The sequence below is a fragment of the Podarcis gaigeae genome (genome assembly GCF_964106915.1).
Source record: "Podarcis gaigeae genome assembly, chromosome: 9".
Lineage (NCBI taxonomy): Eukaryota > Metazoa > Chordata > Lepidosauria > Squamata > Lacertidae > Podarcis > Podarcis gaigeae.
The window spans coordinates 69,439,890-69,457,908 of record NC_139685.1 but is presented as its reverse complement, the minus strand read 5'-3'; the positions used below and the strand labels follow the sequence as shown (position 1 = coordinate 69,457,908).

Below are 18,019 nucleotides of genomic sequence, written 5' to 3'. Positions count from 1 at the left end.
CAGAAGCTTGCACGCATGCATGCAGATGCGTTCCAAGTTTGTTTTTCCCCCTCTTAAGTGTTAAGATGTATTCAGAGTCAAATACATAATACTAATGCATTAAAGATGCACACCAAGGCAGCCTAAGCAACATGCGAACCCTCCCTGCTTCGTCTCTGACCAGTGGTAATCCATAGTTTGCATCATGAACACAGATCTCTCAGGTTCAGCGAGGTGTATGGCTAGTTCTACCTAAAAATGTAATGTTGAACAGGGTGTGGATCTAAGTAGTACTGGGGATTTCTGAGAGAATGAATTTCTTCTTCTCACACAATATGCTTATTGATAAAGAGGAATTAAATTCTTTGTTGATGATCCTGTTTGTAGATAAGGGAAAAAAACCTTTAAAGTCTGTTGACAGGAAAGTGGATTACAATACTAGTCTTCTTCCTATGCCTTGTTTAATCAGAATGGGAAGCAGAGAAGCAAGCCACTTTTACCTCAAAAGGTCAGCAATAGGCAATGAGCAATACCTTTTCCCAGAGCCATTAATGGACCATCCCAGAGGCTGCCTATCTGCCTACAATCCACACTAGTAGAACTTCAGGGAGGTGGGTGGGTTAGTTTTTTCACAGTTCTGCCTGTTAATAAAGTTTCTGGGGGGCTCACGATAATTTCAATGATCAACTTTTCTTCTGAAAACATACTGTGTGCCAACACTTAACGGTATACAGGCGTCTCTCCACTTACACAGGGGCTACTTCCTGGGTACTGTGAAATTGTGTATAGTGGGGAACACCACCTGAAAAGCCAAAACTCCCCCGCAATCGCTCCCTCCAAACCGCCTTTCTCAAATGCCAACCCTCCACAGGACTCTTAAGGGCGGTACAATGGCATTTGGGTTGCTAGTAAATTCCCTTCTTTTTTTTGCAGTTTTCCCTGTTCTTTTTTTTTGCCTTTCTGCGGTTTAAACTGATTTATTTATTTCCCGGCACCACACAGATGTGTGTCAATGGGGAGACGCCTGTATACATTTTATTAGTTCCCAGCAATGCCTTAGGACACATGGAGGTGTTGCTGTGTGTGACGAGTGGGACTTCCGACACTTGGGGTTTTTACACACATAACCATTGCGATTTGCTCAACTGCAACGTCCTTTCCTGTTTCCACCCTAACGTAGGGTCACAGTAGCCCTTTAAGGGGCTTCTGTGGAGGAAACACTGTAACATGAACCAGCTTCTACATCTCAGCATACTGACAGCAGTGTTTACGATTACCTGAGCACGTGCAATGCAATATTTCCTTTTGAAAATGGGGGGGGGGGGAATGCTTATTCTCATTAAGACTAGGTGGACATGCCCAGTGCATCCAGCTGTCCCCATAGAAACAGCCCTGATTTAATGAACTTGTCTCTTCAAATGGGGGGAGTTCCTGAAAAGAGGAGGTTCTGTCTTGCTAGTATCCTCAGCCACAACATACCCAGCCCTACTTTGCACCGTCTTTGAGTGTTCCTGCCTGATTGGAGCGCCTCTTGCAATCGGACGCTGTTAATTTTTCTTGCTCCCCTGCATGGGGTGTGTGTGTGTGTCTGTGTAGCAACTAGTCGACTGTACAAACGTAAGATTACATTCACTGTTCCACCTACTTTTTGCCTCTGGATCCACCTAGCATTGGTATGTGGCCCCAGAAGAAAATTCAGCCCTTGTTCTGAACAAATATTTCCAGTCCCTGCTTTTAAACCAACACTTTGGTATGTGGAAAACTTTAAGGCACAAAGTCCTTCCAGCAACGGAAACCTCCTCCTGGCGCTTCTATGGCCAATGAAACAACAACTGCTTAAAGAAGAGAATTGTGCAACATATCAAACAGGTGGTGGTTTTTTTTAAAGACGGAGACAAAAACCAAGAGAGTTACATAGGTTAAGATACAAGTCAACTTTGAAGCAGAGGAAAGCCATCTCAACCCCCGACTGCATCGGCTAATTACAACTAAACAAAAAGAGGAACTTAAACTGTTTGCAATGTTTCCCAATATTTTTATTTTATTCCCCACCCCCAACCTCCCAACAGCATTACAAAAGATTGCTGGGTTTTTATTAATAATAATAATTATTATTTAATAAACCGGCTCCTCTGCAGTTCATATACAATCACAGGCGATTTTTTTTTTTTAAACTCCATTTTATACAAACATCTCAAAAAAAATAGTTGGGAGTGAAGTATGGTAGGAAATATTGCTCACATTGCTAGTTAACATGCACATATGAAAAGGAGGAAAATTGTTAGTGCATACCTCCCAAGTGAAGATACAGCAGATGACTTGGAACACATTCCAGGAGGGAAGTCTTTTGCGCAAGCCCCACTGAAATGAACAGGGAGTTGGGCAGCTCTTGCACATTTCAGTGGGGCTGGAGCAGGAGGACTTCCCAGCGGATTGGGTCCTTACAAAAATAAAAAGAACTGAAAAGGCTAATGTCCACCAAATTAAGTTTTTCATGCTATTCTACTTCCCAGTACTATATTTTATTTGAGTTATCAATTCATATATACACGGCCGTGTAAGTAACACTTTTGAGGTATATAAGAAGAGATACCTGCACCAATATTGGAGAGGGGGAAATGTTCTCTCTGAGAAGGAGATAACTTTGTCGTGCTTTATAAGCTGTTCTACACATTGGATGGAGCTACATGTTGTAAGAAACACAGGAAGGCTGTCAAAAAGGGGGGCGGGAGGAGAAGCTCAGTGTCAAATCCCTTCCAAATCCAATACAATCTCCCTTCTTTGCTGCTCTCGTGACGTGTGATGTTTCTCCATTCCCACTGGAGGGAGGGAACCAAAGATGTGATGTGAAAGGTTGGCAAGCACACAGAGGGAAAATTCGACCCAAGGCTGCCCTTTTGAGCAGCCGCCGTCCTGCATTTGTTGCCTAATGTAGTTCCATCCTGAAAGTTTCACATAAATACAACCAGTTCCAATCGCTGAGGAACTGTTGGCTGTAGGCACTTCCGAGAGCAAATTGCGGTCGTCACCAAAGTAACTCCTTCCTCTACACCCCATAGTCATGCACAAAAATGAGGCAGCATTTCCTTCTTTAGCCCGATTCCAAATTTTCCTTTGCCATTCTATACATAGCTAGCAAAGTGAGTGTGGGTAGGTGGGAAGAAAGTAACTTAAGGTATATGTTTTGTGCAACAAACCGATTCAGCTGTTTCGCTTTTGTTTTTTAATTCTTCCTTTTTAAGCGTATGAATGAGACAGATATAAGCTCTTTAAAAATTTTCATTCACATAATGGAAAAAAATTCTCATTTATTAAAAATATCACATTTTGAGACTAGAAACAGTAAAGTGCATGAAAAGTTTAAAATATAAGCTCAAGGAATCGTATATAGCAGCAAAGAAGCAGAATACAGAAAAACTTAAAGGAACACAGACACAACCTTTCCTTGTTGACTGGACTTTTTGCTTTTTGAAATGCAGAGTCAGGCTCCATCTGCTCAAGAGGCTTTGCTGAAGCAACATCCGTTCATTCTCACAGGCTGCATGCATGAAACCTTGCACAAGCTCCACCGAAATGAACAGAGGCTGCTTGACAGCTCCTCTGAGCAAACTGCAGCCACGGCTTTCTGAAGAGATGGCATGTATGGTTTTTCTGCTCTGCTCTTTCAAGGCAAAAAGCTTTTTATTATTATTAATGGCCACCAGGAAGAATGTGGGGGAAGGAAAGCAGAAGAAAAGATTCCAAGTACATCTTAAAGGGAGCAATTAACTGTTGGGAATGAACCAGCAGCTTAAAAAAAAAAAACTTGATAGAAAACAAAAGCAGTTAAAAGCATGGGATGACTATTTGGCGACTAGGTCAGGAAGATGGCCAACCTTCACGTGGGAAAAGGGCACCCAGGAAAGCCAGCTCTCACGCACAGAGGAGGCAGCTGCAAGATGGCTTTCGGAGGCATTTCCTCATCTGCTCTTTTCAGCTGAATAATCCTAAAGGTTTTCTGGGGGAAGGGGAGGACGATGGAAAAGGTACAACAAAAAAGGGACCAGTGGATTGGGTTGAAATGCATTTTCACTTTGTGAAAATCAAACCCAAGAATCCCAGCCACAGATTTTTAATAGAGGACCCCGCACCTGCCTCCTGGAAACTGCTGACAATCCCAAATTCTCCTCCAGTTGATGCAGTGTCTGTTCCCCAAAGCGGTCTGTTGAATTGCCAGAGTTACTCTGCTGGTTACTGTCAAACTGATCCCATCCATTATGCTGGCATCCTTCATAATTTTTTGCAAGGGAGATGGTTCTCTTGTGGTAAGAATCCACAGCTGTAAGCCAGTAGTTGGGCCTTATGATGCAACCTGGAGCTTCCCCATTGTCAGCTAAGCTTGTTCCTTCTATAGAAATACACAGAGCTCACTGGAGTCAGAGATCTATAGGTTGCACACAAGCCCAATTTGTTTTCATGGGCTTGGACAGGATGCGAACTCCTACTGATCAGAAATGAAGATTACAACAAACAAGTGGACCCTGGTATATGCAATTAGATGCTCCCAGGCAAATTCTCCACTGGAACAGCACAAAAACAGCAGGAAGTCTTGCGTCTTGCAGCACCTTTGGCTTTCTAAATTAACTTAACATTTCAGTAGAGATAAGAGAGCAGTCTGTGCTGCAAATAATTTACAACGGCAAGTGCTATCTCCAGTTACCAAACCTTTCCCAACAGGACCGAAACATCAAATAGACCTACTCTATTTCAGGATGCTGTTTAAAATAAAATAAAATATGAGAGTGGGCTGGGGGAAGAGAGGTATGGCTCATTTTGCTAAGATGTGAAAGAAAGCATTCGCAAACCCCGCTGTTTGACGTCGTTTTACAAAGGCAGCGTCCCAATGAAACAAACAAGAGCCCGCCAGCTTAAAATGTGTGGGTTTTATATATATATATATGCATACCTTAAAAGCAAAAACCTGGAAAAAGGGAACAAACAAAAACTTTGGTTCCAGCCCTAGTGCCAAATGGTACCAATATGCACCGGGGGGGAAAAGTGCAAAATTGTATCATCAACACATATAATGAGAGGAGCTTGAAGCAGCAGCTTTTAAAAGGTCGGCCATACTTCACTCCTACATACTTTGATTTACAACTGTACAGGTCCATAAACAAACAAACGGGTCCCAGCCCTCAAAAGGGGCAGGGGCCCCACTACCGCCTGCTGGCCAAGTGGATGCCATTGACAGGAGGCAGGAACAGAGGATGGAGCTCCAGCTGCGTCAAGAGTGAGAAGTGGTCTGAAGGGATGTGAGGGTGGGGGCACCCGGTGATGTTGTTCTCAACCAGCCACTGAGGGTCCAAAGGCCCCAGGACACCAAGCACGTTCATGTGAGTGTTGGAATAAAAAATGTAGTCAATTACACCCTGCAGAAGGGAAGGAGGAAAAGTCAGTTCAGAACAGGATCCTATGAACAAATCAAGCCACCAAGAACCTCCTATGCTGCCTGCTTTTGTTCCAGTGCAATCTGTGCACCACCTGTTGCACTGCTAGGTAGTAAGAGATTTTGGGAGCGTCTCAACTGAAGCCCAGGGAGAAATGCAAGGTTGCTTAGAAGATGGTTGGGGGGGACGGGACCTGGAACTTGCTGCAGCTCCACCAATCCTATAAACGGCAAAGGTGGTTGCAACATGTCAATAAAAGCAGGAGGAGGGTTGTGCGCCCATCTCACTCAAGAGGCCAGGGGCCAGCGCTGTCCGGAGACACTTCCGGGTCACGTGGCCAGCGTGACGAAGCTGCATCTGGCGAGCCAGAGCCGCACACGGAAACGCCGTTTACCTTCCCGCTGGTAAGCGGTCCCTATTTATCTACTTGCACCCGGAGGTGCTTTCGAACTGCTAGGTTGGCAGGCGCTGGGACCGAGCAGTGTTGGTGCTGACCTTTAAATGGCCTTGGTCCAGTATACCTGAAGGAGCGTCTTGACCTCCATCATTCTGCCCGGACACTGAGGTCCAGCGCTGAGGGACTTATGGCGGTTCCCTCACTGCGAGAAGCCTAGTTACAGGGAACCAGGCAGAGGGCCTTCTCGGTGGTGGCTCCCGCCCCGTGGAACGCCCTCCCACCAGATGTCAAAGAGAAAAATAACTACCAAACTTTTAGAAGACATCTGAAGGCAGCCCTGTTTAGGGAAGCTTTTAATGTTTAATAGGTTATTGTATTTTAGTGTTTTGCTGGAAGCCGCCCAGATTATTATTATTATTGCCAGTCAATGCTAAAAGGCACCAGCCTGCCTCTCATGTACAGGAGAATCGGAGCCAGGGATCAGAACCTAAATCTTGCTTCTACTTCTTCATACAGAAATGGCATGAAGCAGGGTGATCCTGCAACGACCACAGGGATCGTGGCAGGCAGATTGCAGCAGTGGCCATTCATCTGTGCACTTCAACACATTTGCAACTGAATCACGGTCTAAGCTGCAACTACCCATAGGTTTAAATGTGTTTGGTTTGAATCACAGTAAATATCTGTCGTTCCAGTACCCAGCTGATATATTCCTAGTTGCTTCTGCCACAGCTCTACTTACTTTGAAATCAAAGGTGTAATTGGTATAAGGCATCAAGTTGTTTTCGTAAGCGCTCTTCAGCTGAAAGCCGTGAGTGATTCTTCCTTCAGGAGCCCCGTTCTTCCCATTGCCACTGAAGTTCATGAGACACTCATTGTAACGCAGCTCCTTGAAATCTTTATGGTTGTCAGCTACTATTCCATTGCTTAAGTATTCCACGACACCTGTTTGCAAAACAAAACAGTCAATCTGTTGCTGTCGGATGCGAATGCTGAATTGTGCCACCTGTTTTCCTGTAGCTTAACATGAACTCAGTTCTGGAGCTCTATGCACACCATCAGCAGCCAGGGAATTATTAACGCTGCAAATGTTTTCATGACCAGGAGGGAAGAATTATCACCCAAGTAGCTATATAAGCACCTGCTTAAAATAAGAAATAAGCTATTTAGCAGTTAGAGAAATACCACCAGTAGTTGATTAAGGCTGACAGCATTTGTAATTAGAAAGGAAGTGATTATTTATGTACTAAATGTGATGTGGTTCTTGTAATTTACCATTCATCTGGTTATAAATAGCAGTTTCCCTGGGCAAACAATACTGGTTTGACAGAGGGTCTTGTTCACCTTACCAACCCCCAAATCTACCCTATTACCTCCTCTCCTCATTTTAGAATGCAAGACAACAATTCAGCAATTCACATTAAAATTTCCCCTTGAGACACAAGACATTGAAAAAGATCATTTTCCACTAGGTGTAATGTTGGTGGAAAGTTGATACAAGATAGTATTAACTTTCAATACTATGTCCCTCCGCCCACAGCATACAAATCGATATGGTTAATCTGATCCAGTAACATTCCCCTCACAACACACAAACAAGACACACTTTCAGCCCACCGACTGCAACCAGCCATGCCCTGGGCCCTCTGGTCTCTTGTACCACCAACAAAAATAAAATACATGTTTTAAGTGATGCTAACACAAAAGCTTTGAAGGTAAAGGGACCCCTGACCATTAGGTCCAGTCGTGGCTGACTTTGGGGTTGCGGCGCTCATCTTGCTTTATTGGCCGAGGGAGCCGGCGTACAGCTTCCTGGTCATGTGACCAGCATGACTAAGCCGCTTCTGGCGAACCAGAGCAGCGCATGGAAACGCCGTTTACCTTCCCGCCGGAGCGGTACCTATTTATCTACTTGCACTTTAACGTGCTTTTGAACTGCTAGGTTGGCAGGAGCAGGGACTGAGCAACGGGAGCTCACCCCGTTGTGGGGATTCAAACCGCCAACCTTCTGATCGGCAAGTCCTAGGCTCTGTGGTTTAACCCACAGCGCCACCCACGTCCCACACAAAAGCTTTACTCATATACTATATAAAAGAATGGAATTTTACCGTCTCCCCTTTTCCTGCCCTCTTTCCCTCCTCAATTCCATATTGCCTGTAACAGTAATGTCTCACTGAATGTGACCGACTTGTTTGAAAGATTCTATGACTTGAAAACGGAGACTTTGTATGTACTACTGTTACCCAATAAAACCTTTTAATAAATGCATTTTTTATAAAAAAAGGTAAGTCTTAACTTTGAAGTAAAAGCAAAACCGCTATTTCTAAATACCTGAATCCGGCAGTGAGTTGAGATCTGCACACAGCACCAGAGGGATGGAATTCTTATCTGTTATTGGGCTTCCAGGCCGGCTAGAGGCTTTCTCAAGGATACTTTTCAGTTCTGAGACAAACATCATTGTCTGGACAAGTTTTACATCTGAATATTCAGGGTCCCAATGCATGTGGGCGTTTGCTATAATAAGCAGCTGGTTGTCCACGGTATGGAGAGGCTTCATACCTAAAGGCAATGAATTCTAAGTTAATTCAACTCCTTCCATGATACAGAAACAAACAGAAAAGCATTTAATTACATGCAAAGGAAATGTTCTTCACTGTGCAGATACTGCTGGACTCGTGGCCTGGGAGGGTTTATGTGAACAATAGAGCACCTCCCCATGGCCAGAGTATCTGTATTTGTCTCAATTCCCGTGACAGTGGTGGCCTGGTAGAAATTATTATAGAAATTAAGGCAGTTGAGGGTACGCTATGCACATGGTTGTGCCAATTCAGACCAAATAGTACTGTGACTTTGATCCCAGTCAGGCGGCATACCTAGTGGCATCCATGCAGCGTTCCAGAGAGAATTGTGTTAGGAAAAACAAAATGCTATGAGAAAAGAGGTTGGACTGAAGAAAGAAGGAACGCATTCTTCCTAAGTGAGTGACCGCTCTAGCATGAGCTATGTGCTTTGGAGTGGCAAAGGCCACACCTGCATGGACAAACTCACACATTGCATGCAGGAAATATAGACAGCCCCCCCCCCCCGCAAAAAACCACTTATGCATGATGTCAGCAAATAATTAAATGATTCAAATCAAATCCGGAAATGGCTGGAGAGTCCTTGTGGCTTGCAAGGAGACCCTGCCCAGAGTTTGTATAGCAAATCTGGGAAGGAGCCCTGAAGAGACCAGAGGCACAGTAAGGCTTTGTTTATGCTGCTCCACCTCCCTGCCTAACAGCTGATGTGTGGAGTGGAGTAGCGCAGCAGCAGCAGTATGGATAGAAGAGAGAGTTGGCTGAGAGGGTGTTTAAGGGGTGCTGAGAAGGTGCTCCCCACTTCACACGATTTCACTTACGCATGCAGGGGGCCGGAACATAGCCCCTGCGCAAGTGGGGGGCCGCCTGTACCAGGTTCAAACTCTAACATATCCTGTAGAGCGGATAACTGATGGGAAAGACCCCTAACTGAGCACTATCACAAGTCTTAGCAGCTAGAACAACATGGGATAGACCATACTCAATTTAAGACAGCATTTTTGTTCCTAGGGATGAATGGATCTGTTTCAGAAGTTGCTTCAGCAATGCAGTCCACTGAGCTGGTACTGTTCTGTCTCCACTTAATTTGTACTATAAAGTGGCATTATTTCTATACAGGAAAGTTTCACTTGTTTAAAAACTAGTACGCCTTATGAAGCCTCTCCCTGTTTGTGTTGGAAATGCCTGACACCCACCTGTCCCAAACAGTTCCTTATGCACCTCTAACACGACAGCAACGCCAATGTTGTCCTTTGTCATCACTCGATTCAACATAGCTTCTGATCCTTCAGAGTTCGCCATTGCCACTTGGTTGAATTCTACTGTGTGCTTCTGCACCAATGTGAACCTGAAACATGTAAAACATACCCAAGAACTCAGTCAACAGATATAAAAACGTACAAAAGTAAAGGGGGGGGGGGGGGAAAGACTACTAGAAAGCCAGGATATAAAACTTCTCCCTCTCATTTTTTAAATACAAAGGTCGATTTCATGTCCACATTAAAGGAACAACAGACGCTGCTTTGCAAACTATCAGAGACATCTGAGGTACAGGCATAAAACAACAAAGTCACATCAGCGAAAGTCTCTTACTTTTCCGTTTTGAAGAATACTGCACAACCATCCACATGCTTTCGCTCCTGCTCAGACATGATTTTGGCACGTGACTTTGGAGAAAAAAACCCATCATATCCACGCTCTTTTAATGCTGGCAGAAAGAGGGTGAAGTATTGCTCAGTTTCTACTTCCTGAAAAGGAATATCACACAGTGGGTAAGTGTGTCTGGCTGTTAACCAGAAGGCTGGTGGTTTGAATCCATACAGGGAAGGCTATGGGCAGGATTCTTGCATTGTAGGGGATTGGACTAAATGACCATTGGGTCCCTTCCAACTCTGGGATTCTATGATTGTTAACATTGCAGAAAACTGTGCTGAGAAATGTAGGCTGCCTCATTTTTGCCTGTTTCAGGGAGGGTTACATTGGCTTGGGAAGGACTGAGCAGTCACATCCACAAGTCATCATAAGCCACGGTTGCCAAGTTATTATGCTTTATTCAAAATGAACAATGGACAAAGGGCCCTGCAAAAAGTATTTGGCCAATGGCGATCTTTTGCTATTTTCACATCTTAACATGTTTTTAACATACTTTTAAAAAAATTAAAGCTGTAAGGCTACAGAAGAAAACATGAAGAAGTACTTGGAAGAGATGCCCTTGACTTTCTATCAACATTTTAAGAAGAGAATAAGGGAACCCTATTCCTACTATTTCCTGATGAAAATCAAAGGGCTATATTGTTATCATTACCTGAAGACTAATGATATCTGCATCCCAGTTCACAATTTCTTCCATGATTCCCTTTTTTCTGTATTCCCAATTTAATGCCCATGATGGGCAGTAGCCATAGAGCTGTCGGGTGGCGTATTTATCACACAACACATTATAACACATGACTGTAAAAGAAGCTGGAAGGAGAGAAAGTAAATATTTGGTGATGAGAACGTTGAGGTACCACACACTTTTGACAGAAGTTATCACCCCTTAGAACAAGGAGTTTCAGTGGAATTAAGTAGGTATCTCTGACTTAAAGGCCAGTTTTGCAAAAGCTTCCAGAATTCCTCTAATTTTTACATTGCAATTCTTTTATTTGTATTTTCAATGTTGTATTTTATTTTTGTGAGCCACCCAGAGAACTAAGTTGTTGTGTGGCCGACATAAAGACGGTAATTAAATCGTAAGATTAAGGAAAAGAAACTTCTTTCAGATGCCAAGTACTAGTTTAAGAAGCTAGAGTTCATTAACCTCTATTTTAATAACATGGCTAACTGCTTTGCATAGGTGGAACTATTTGCATAAATAAACTTATACAGTGCATTGCAGAGATGATCTAGCATACTTTTCAGGTTTACATATTTTTGCACATTACTTCAGCCAGAACAGATAACATAAAAGGCTATTAGGTTTTTCTTAAATGAGATAAAGCTGCAGCTCATTGCGAATTAAATTATTCAAGTAGCTAAGAACCTCAGGTGAAAACTTAGATTCAACAGACAGATTCATACATTATGAATTGGCCCTTTCACCTTTAATGGCTCATATGAGCAGTACAACATCAGAGGATGACCATACTGATATTTCTGTTAAAATGACTTTTCACTTTCTCAGCACTCCTCACAAAGTAGCCACACATTCTTCCAAGTGAAGCCTGCTGATATTTCACTGATCGCATGTGCAGAGCAAGTTTGAACAGATTCGTAACACACAAATTGGTCCTCTCTCTACAAGCGGAAGCAGTTATTACTCAGTTACACTGACAGTAACTTCAGCAGCAGCCCATTTGCCAATCTCTTAATGGTGATCACATGCTCCTGCCCCATAGCTTCTCCACTGAGATTAAGGCTTATGTTGGTACTGGCCCTATCCACAGCAAACTCTAATGAGGCCTCTTGAAGCAGGATCTGGTAACCAGCTGGTTAGCTCAAGGGGGAAGGAGCACATCTTCCTCATTCTCCAGCTGGATAACGAGATTGCAAGCCTCAATTCTGCATGTGGCCTTATGAGGCCATGGAGAAAAATGTTCCAATGACCCTTTCTGGGAGCAGATTTTGAGTAGTTAAAAAAGGACTGATAAATATGTGGATTTGTATCATGTTACCGGCCATCTGATACTACTGCAGACAGTTCAACCCCTGCCCTTTGGCTCCAGCTACTGCAGCAGCACAAAACAGGGGTCTTTCTGGGGTTCCAGTAACTTTGAGCTCTCCTTGCCTACTGCTGCCTTCAGACCCTCAAGGAACTTCCCGTTTCTGTCCCAGGCAGCTGCTTGGTTACACAAATAAAGCAGGCGGAAAACTCTCTTTTGTGGGCTGTGAGGTTTCTTCAATCATCATCAAGGATGAATAAAACTTGACAAATGAGGAGTGCAGCTGTGCAAAAAGATATCTCCTTGCTTATCTTTAATTTACAGGAAGAAGAGAAAGTCACATAATTACCGGAGGGCAGAATTTGGTCTCGCTCTTTCAAAGTAATCCATGGCCTTGGAGGCAGCTGCTCCGGATGAACTGAAATATTGAGAAAGTAAACATTAATGATAGAAAGCCCAGTATCCCTCAAGAACTTGCAATAGTCACACTCCGTATTGTAGTACAGAAGTTCAGAAAAGAAAGCATTTAACTGCAAGCTGAAAGTGGGATATGGGTAGAGAAAATGTTTAGATGGTGCAGGTTTCTCGTACTTTTAGATATAGGTGGGCTCTGAACAGCAAAATCTCACTGAGATTTCCAATGGTAGTACCAATTTTATTTGGGAATAATTATGTCTGATTTCATTCACCTTCTCTCTCACTCTCACTCAAACATGCACACAGGAACCTAAAGGAACAGTCACATTTTGGTGTGATCACTTTGTTGGATCAACTAAAGCCTGTGTAACATATACCCTAGTGGCAGAGTTGCCACCCAAAACTGCTTCAAAAGTGCTGGGGGGAAATGTATGAATAGTTTATTATTTTGCCCATAAGGTTGAACGATCACAAAGCATTATCTGCAACTGCAAAAGAAGTTCAACAGGCATGCAACATTCCATGTGATGGGAATAAGTTGCAGGGTAAACAATTCATACCACCAGCCTGCTGAGCCCTTCCATATTGAAGGGTTTTTCCAGTGACAATCATCCCATGCAGGCTTAATTAAAAGATATAGCATGGTTTCCACTTGGCTCTTCAATCCAGAACAACTGAGATTAGCTGAAGCCAGATCCAGAAAGCTGTTTTGAGTATAGAAGACCTGGTGTACACACATAAGTTTCCCAGCTACAAATGGTCTCTTTTAAAAAGGAATTATCAATATATACAGGCCAGTTCCTCCACTGAATGAATGAAAACCCTCACCAAGTAAGAGATGAATCCCTGATCTGGGAATAGCTACTATGTGGACCTTTGAACTCAAGATTCTTGATGAGCTGGCACTCAACATCATTGGGCAGGTGGTTAGGTATAAAGTTAGATAGAGCCAGCTCCCAATATTACATCCCCCTGCAGTGTAACCAAGAAACAAGACCCAAGACAGAGCTATACAGGCGGGAGTAGGATCAGGCTTGATTTTGAATGGTTGGGATCAATGGGGGAAGGGAACAGGGGTTTAGCTTCTATCCTAATGTTATCAAGTGCATGCCTTTACTTTATCCCACATAACCAAATGCCCACCATGTTTTGTTACAGTAAAGTATACTGCATTTGTGGCAATTTTGTCATAATAGGCAAAGGCAATTCTCCCAATTAGCATTGTGTAGTGTACTGAAAGGGGCACACTATGTTGGGAATGCATAGCACACCCCCTGCACCCATCTAGGAGTGCCTGCAATATGAAAACTCCCCCTCTAACACAAATGCCACCTGTCATTTAAGACGAGCCTTTCACTGCTATCAAAGTGAAGGCAAACACTTCTTACCCGCTAGATTGTCAAGCATGTAGTTCAGTAACTTCCGTGTTCCATCTGAGTCCTGGTACAGGCTGAGAATATCTTGTGATAAAGGATTGCCTAGAATAAAAGTGAGACATTTAACATCAGTTAAGAGCCCAACTTCTCATTCTGTCAGAGGGGAGGACGGTAGATTTGAAAGGGGTGTCCTAAAGCAGTATTTGAATTCCAGAGGAGTAAAACAGTGGTCAGAGCGTCAGGCTTCAAGTTACAAGAAAGGAGATTCTGATTAAACATTAGGAAGAGCCTTCTGACAGTAAAAGCTGTTTGAAAGTGGAACAGGCTCCCTTGGGAGGTGGTGACTCTCCTTCAGTGGAGATTTTTAAACAGAGATTGGATGGCCATCTGCTATGGATGTTTTAGTTGAGGTTCCTGTATTGCAGGGGTTGGACTGGATGACCCTTGGGGGTCCCTTCAAATTCTACAAGTCTATGATTCTATGATTCCAAGGGCTTTGGCACAGCAGGAAGACAAAGGGCACAGCAAAAACCCAAAAGGACAATTCAGGACTTCTCCTAAAGCTTTTCATGAATAGATAACAAACAAAATAGTAGGCTAAGAAACCCATTACCTACACTTTCCACAAGGTTTTGTCCTTCAGCCCTACAGGTTTCTTTGGTGAAAAGACGGAACAAGGAATTGATAAAGGAATGAAAGGATAGAGAACAAGGTATCATGGACATGTATGGTTTAATATTTCAGTTACCTTTCAAACCTAGTGTTTGCAGCTGGAATAGCCGTCCAAGTTCATAAGGCAAAACTCGTAACAAATTGTTGTTTAAAAGCAATTCCCTAAAGAGAGAAGAAACACATTAGCAGGGTCAACTTTAAAAGAATTCACATATTGTATGTTCTGTTTATCTTGCAAAATGTCAACTTTTGTTTTGATATTCCTTGGAGTGGCTCCATTGCCGGAGGGGAAATATGTGCGCATTAATACACACATTAATGGCCACAAATAAATTAGCTCTACAGTGGTTAAGTGTCTGCAGTTTGGTGTTCTGGAACAGCACACCAAGCCAGGTGCCCTCCAGAGGCTTTGAACTATAGCCCCTAACCATCATCTCTGAGAGAGGTGAAGATTGGTGTAATTATGAAAGGTAGCCTAATGACATAACCACGTTAGGAGAAATGTGAGGGTGTGGCTGCTGCTGCTGTGTTCTCTTCTCTCCCCCTGTAATGTGTAGTAAAATGTAACGCTGACATCCTAGCATTGTTCATTTCCTCACCCCCCTCCATCATCTTTGGCATCATGTGGGCAAGGTACAATATGAGCCACCAGAACTTGAGTATCATACCATGTAGCGCCACCCAGTACAGAAACTGTGTACATCAACAGCCAAGTTAAACCGCAACATCAATTTAACAGCTGGACCAAAGCTAAAGTTGCAGCCTAAAACCTTTCTGTAATTATTTTGTAAGAGGCAGTGAAACTCCTCACCTGAGAGATACCATGTTTCCTAGTTCTGCTGGTAAACTTCTGAGTTTGTTGGATGAGAGATCCAAGTAAACCAGATTATGAAGCTTGGCAATATCAGGTGGAATGCGAGTCAGATAGTTGTCATTGAGGTGGAGAGCAGTCAAGTGTGTTAGTGACCATAGAGACGTACTTAAGCTCCGCACTCTGCCTAAAATGAAGAGCACGTGGAGAATGTTAAGCATTCAGGCAGCTGTTTCTACAAGTATACTGATAGTTTTGCAAGAAAAATGTGCTGATTTATCTCTCATGCCCACCACAAAACATAATAAAATGCAGGATATCTGCTATGACTTTTTGGCCAAAAACTTTTTGGCAGCTAAAAGGGATTTTTTTGCCAAGGGAAGGGAGAAGAAAGAGGGCTTCCCTCCAATTTGAAAGTGGGAAGGAAACAACTCTGTAGTCACGGATTTTAATTATTAATTAATTAACTAACTAACTACATTTATATGCTGCTGTTCATAAAAAAAACCATTGGGTACTTTACAACATAACTTAATACATAAGTTAATGCATAACTTAATATCTGCACATTATAGAAATCAAAAGTTGCATAAATGCAATTATAATAAAAATACATAATATAATACAGATTCTCATAACAGCAAAAGTATAAAAACGAAGGAAGAGAAAATCAGATGCAGGCTATCTAAAATGGAAATAATGTACAAATTAACCAACAAGAGTCTAACCCAATCCCTTCTGAATTCATATTAATTAATGATTATTATTTTTTAATGGAGCCATGCAACTTTCAAGTTGCTTGAACTTATTGTAGAAAACTGTACATGAAACCACTTTGAAGCCACTTTTGGAAATAAGTGATAAATGGAAAACATGTTTTTTTCTGAAATGAACATTAGATGGTCCCCCCCTCCCCAATTTCAGATCTGAGAGGGGGCAGAGCAATAGAAACACACATACTTCTCTGTCCAAACACCTCAGATTCATATCTCTAACTCTTATAGTGCCTTTTCTAAGGCATTTCATAGGGGATGCCCACTTGCATCTTAATAATGTGAATGGTTTCAAGCGCTCAGGCTGCAGGCAAGATTGAAGGCAAGATTTTCACACACTGATGAACTTGCCTCTGAGGACCTGCTGATCCATTCACAAGTTTTATCAGGTAGGCGGATAGATACCTGGCCTAAGGCCAGAGAGATCCACCTCCCAACAGATAGGCAAATCATTTCATAACTCACCCGAGATTTCCAATTCTGCCCAATGGGACTTCTTCCCATTGGCTACCTCCTCTGCTGACATGATGGTGTAAATTCTGCGAGGATCTGGAGGATCATATTTTTCCTTTGGCATCCCTATTAGTCTGAAAGAGAAACCATATGATTACCACAATGTGCTACCAAAATTTTTCTTATCCAGACTGAGAGAGAACCCTAGTGTATAACATGTAAGACAGAAGACTTGTCTGTTACAAGCATCCCTCCCAGTGAGTAATGAACTAGACATGATGGCAGACACTCTGCATGTTTAAACAGAACTATTCCTGTTATGTATGCAGGTCAGAACTGGGAGAAGAAAACGGGGCAAATACATGAGAAGCACAGAATCCTCCATCCAGTCACGTTTGCTGCTTCAAAATTTTCTCTCTCTCTTTAAGCACTTTCAGCTGATCTTAGCTCAGATACTAGAAATCACAACAGCTAGACAAAGACTTAAACAGCAAGCACAGGGAATGTTCAACACCCCACACTGGGATTCTGCCATCATTTCAGCAGTTAAATGTTTTAGCCACACGAGGCAGTAAAGGTAAAGGACCCCTGGATGGTTAAGTCCAGTCAAAGGCGACTATGGGGTGTGCCGCTTATCTTGCTTTTCAGGCCGAGGGAGCCGGCGTTTCCCCACAGAGAGCTTTCTGTGTCATGTGGCAAGCATGACCAAACCGCTTCTGGCGCAGCAGGACACCGTGACATGTGTCAGAATGCGTGGAAATGCTGTTTACCTTCCCACCACAGAGGTACCTATTTATCTACTTACACTGGTGTGCATTCGAACTGCTAGGTTGGCTGGGAAAGAACAATGAGAGCACACCCTGAACTGCCAACCTTCTGATCAGCAAGCCCAAGAGGCTCAGTGGTTTAGACCACAGCGCCTGCAACTGTCATGTCTAGTTTAGCCTTTAAGCAAACGCTGGAGAAGAATTGAACTAAGCACACAAACAAGAAAACCCAAGATGAGCAACATGAATTTAAGTGATGAATGTCTCTCCCAAAAAGCTCACAATTCAATCTTTTATGGTTGATAAAATTATTTTTCTGGCCTCAGCATAATATCCCAAGAGAGATACTATTTTTGCAGCAATTTAATGATGATTTCCAGTTTCTCTTCATGAACTAAAAACAATTTTTTTCTGGAAAACTTGTAACTAGGTATTTTTTTCCTAGTCAAAGTGTGCCGTTAACAAATGTGATCTTGATTAACTTAAAACACTCAAACCTTGGAATATATCACACAATTAATTGTTTCTTAGCCTAACGATTATAAAAAGCTAGTGAACTATGCTTTCCTTTAGAGTACTGACCCAACATTTTGTGGACAGAAAAGTTCTTACTTCCTGAATTCAAGTTAGTGAAGAAAAGCACAATTTGGGGGATGATGATGATTGACACTGTGGACTATGAGATAAAAGAGTCTGAGTAAGTTGTGTTTAGGGACACGGGTGGCGTGGTT

At 42.8% G+C, this 18,019-nt stretch overlaps 1 protein-coding gene across 5 annotated transcripts in view; it reads right to left on the bottom strand.

Annotated features, from left to right (window-relative positions):
* Positions 1–1,835: 1,835 nt before the first annotated feature.
* CNOT6L (CCR4-NOT transcription complex subunit 6 like) overlaps positions 1,836–18,019 on the bottom strand; it is a 43,180-nt gene continuing 26,996 nt past the window's right edge. For all 5 annotated transcript variants that reach the window (XM_083756591.1, XM_083756590.1, XM_083756589.1 and 2 more), the window contains 11 exons: positions 16,534–16,655; positions 15,296–15,482; positions 14,561–14,646; positions 13,825–13,914; positions 12,369–12,437; positions 10,684–10,841; positions 9,972–10,126; positions 9,575–9,726; positions 8,134–8,361; positions 6,545–6,747; positions 1,836–5,387 (listed from right to left, as the gene is read on the bottom strand). In XM_083756591.1, the coding sequence (XP_083612717.1) occupies positions 5,175–5,387; positions 6,545–6,747; positions 8,134–8,361; positions 9,575–9,726; positions 9,972–10,126; positions 10,684–10,841; positions 12,369–12,437; positions 13,825–13,914; positions 14,561–14,646; positions 15,296–15,482; positions 16,534–16,645 (1,653 nt within the window). In that variant the 5' untranslated portion in view covers positions 16,646–16,655 and the 3' untranslated portion in view covers positions 1,836–5,174. The remainder of the gene's footprint in view (positions 5,388–6,544; positions 6,748–8,133; positions 8,362–9,574; positions 9,727–9,971; positions 10,127–10,683; positions 10,842–12,368; positions 12,438–13,824; positions 13,915–14,560; positions 14,647–15,295; positions 15,483–16,533; positions 16,656–18,019) is intronic.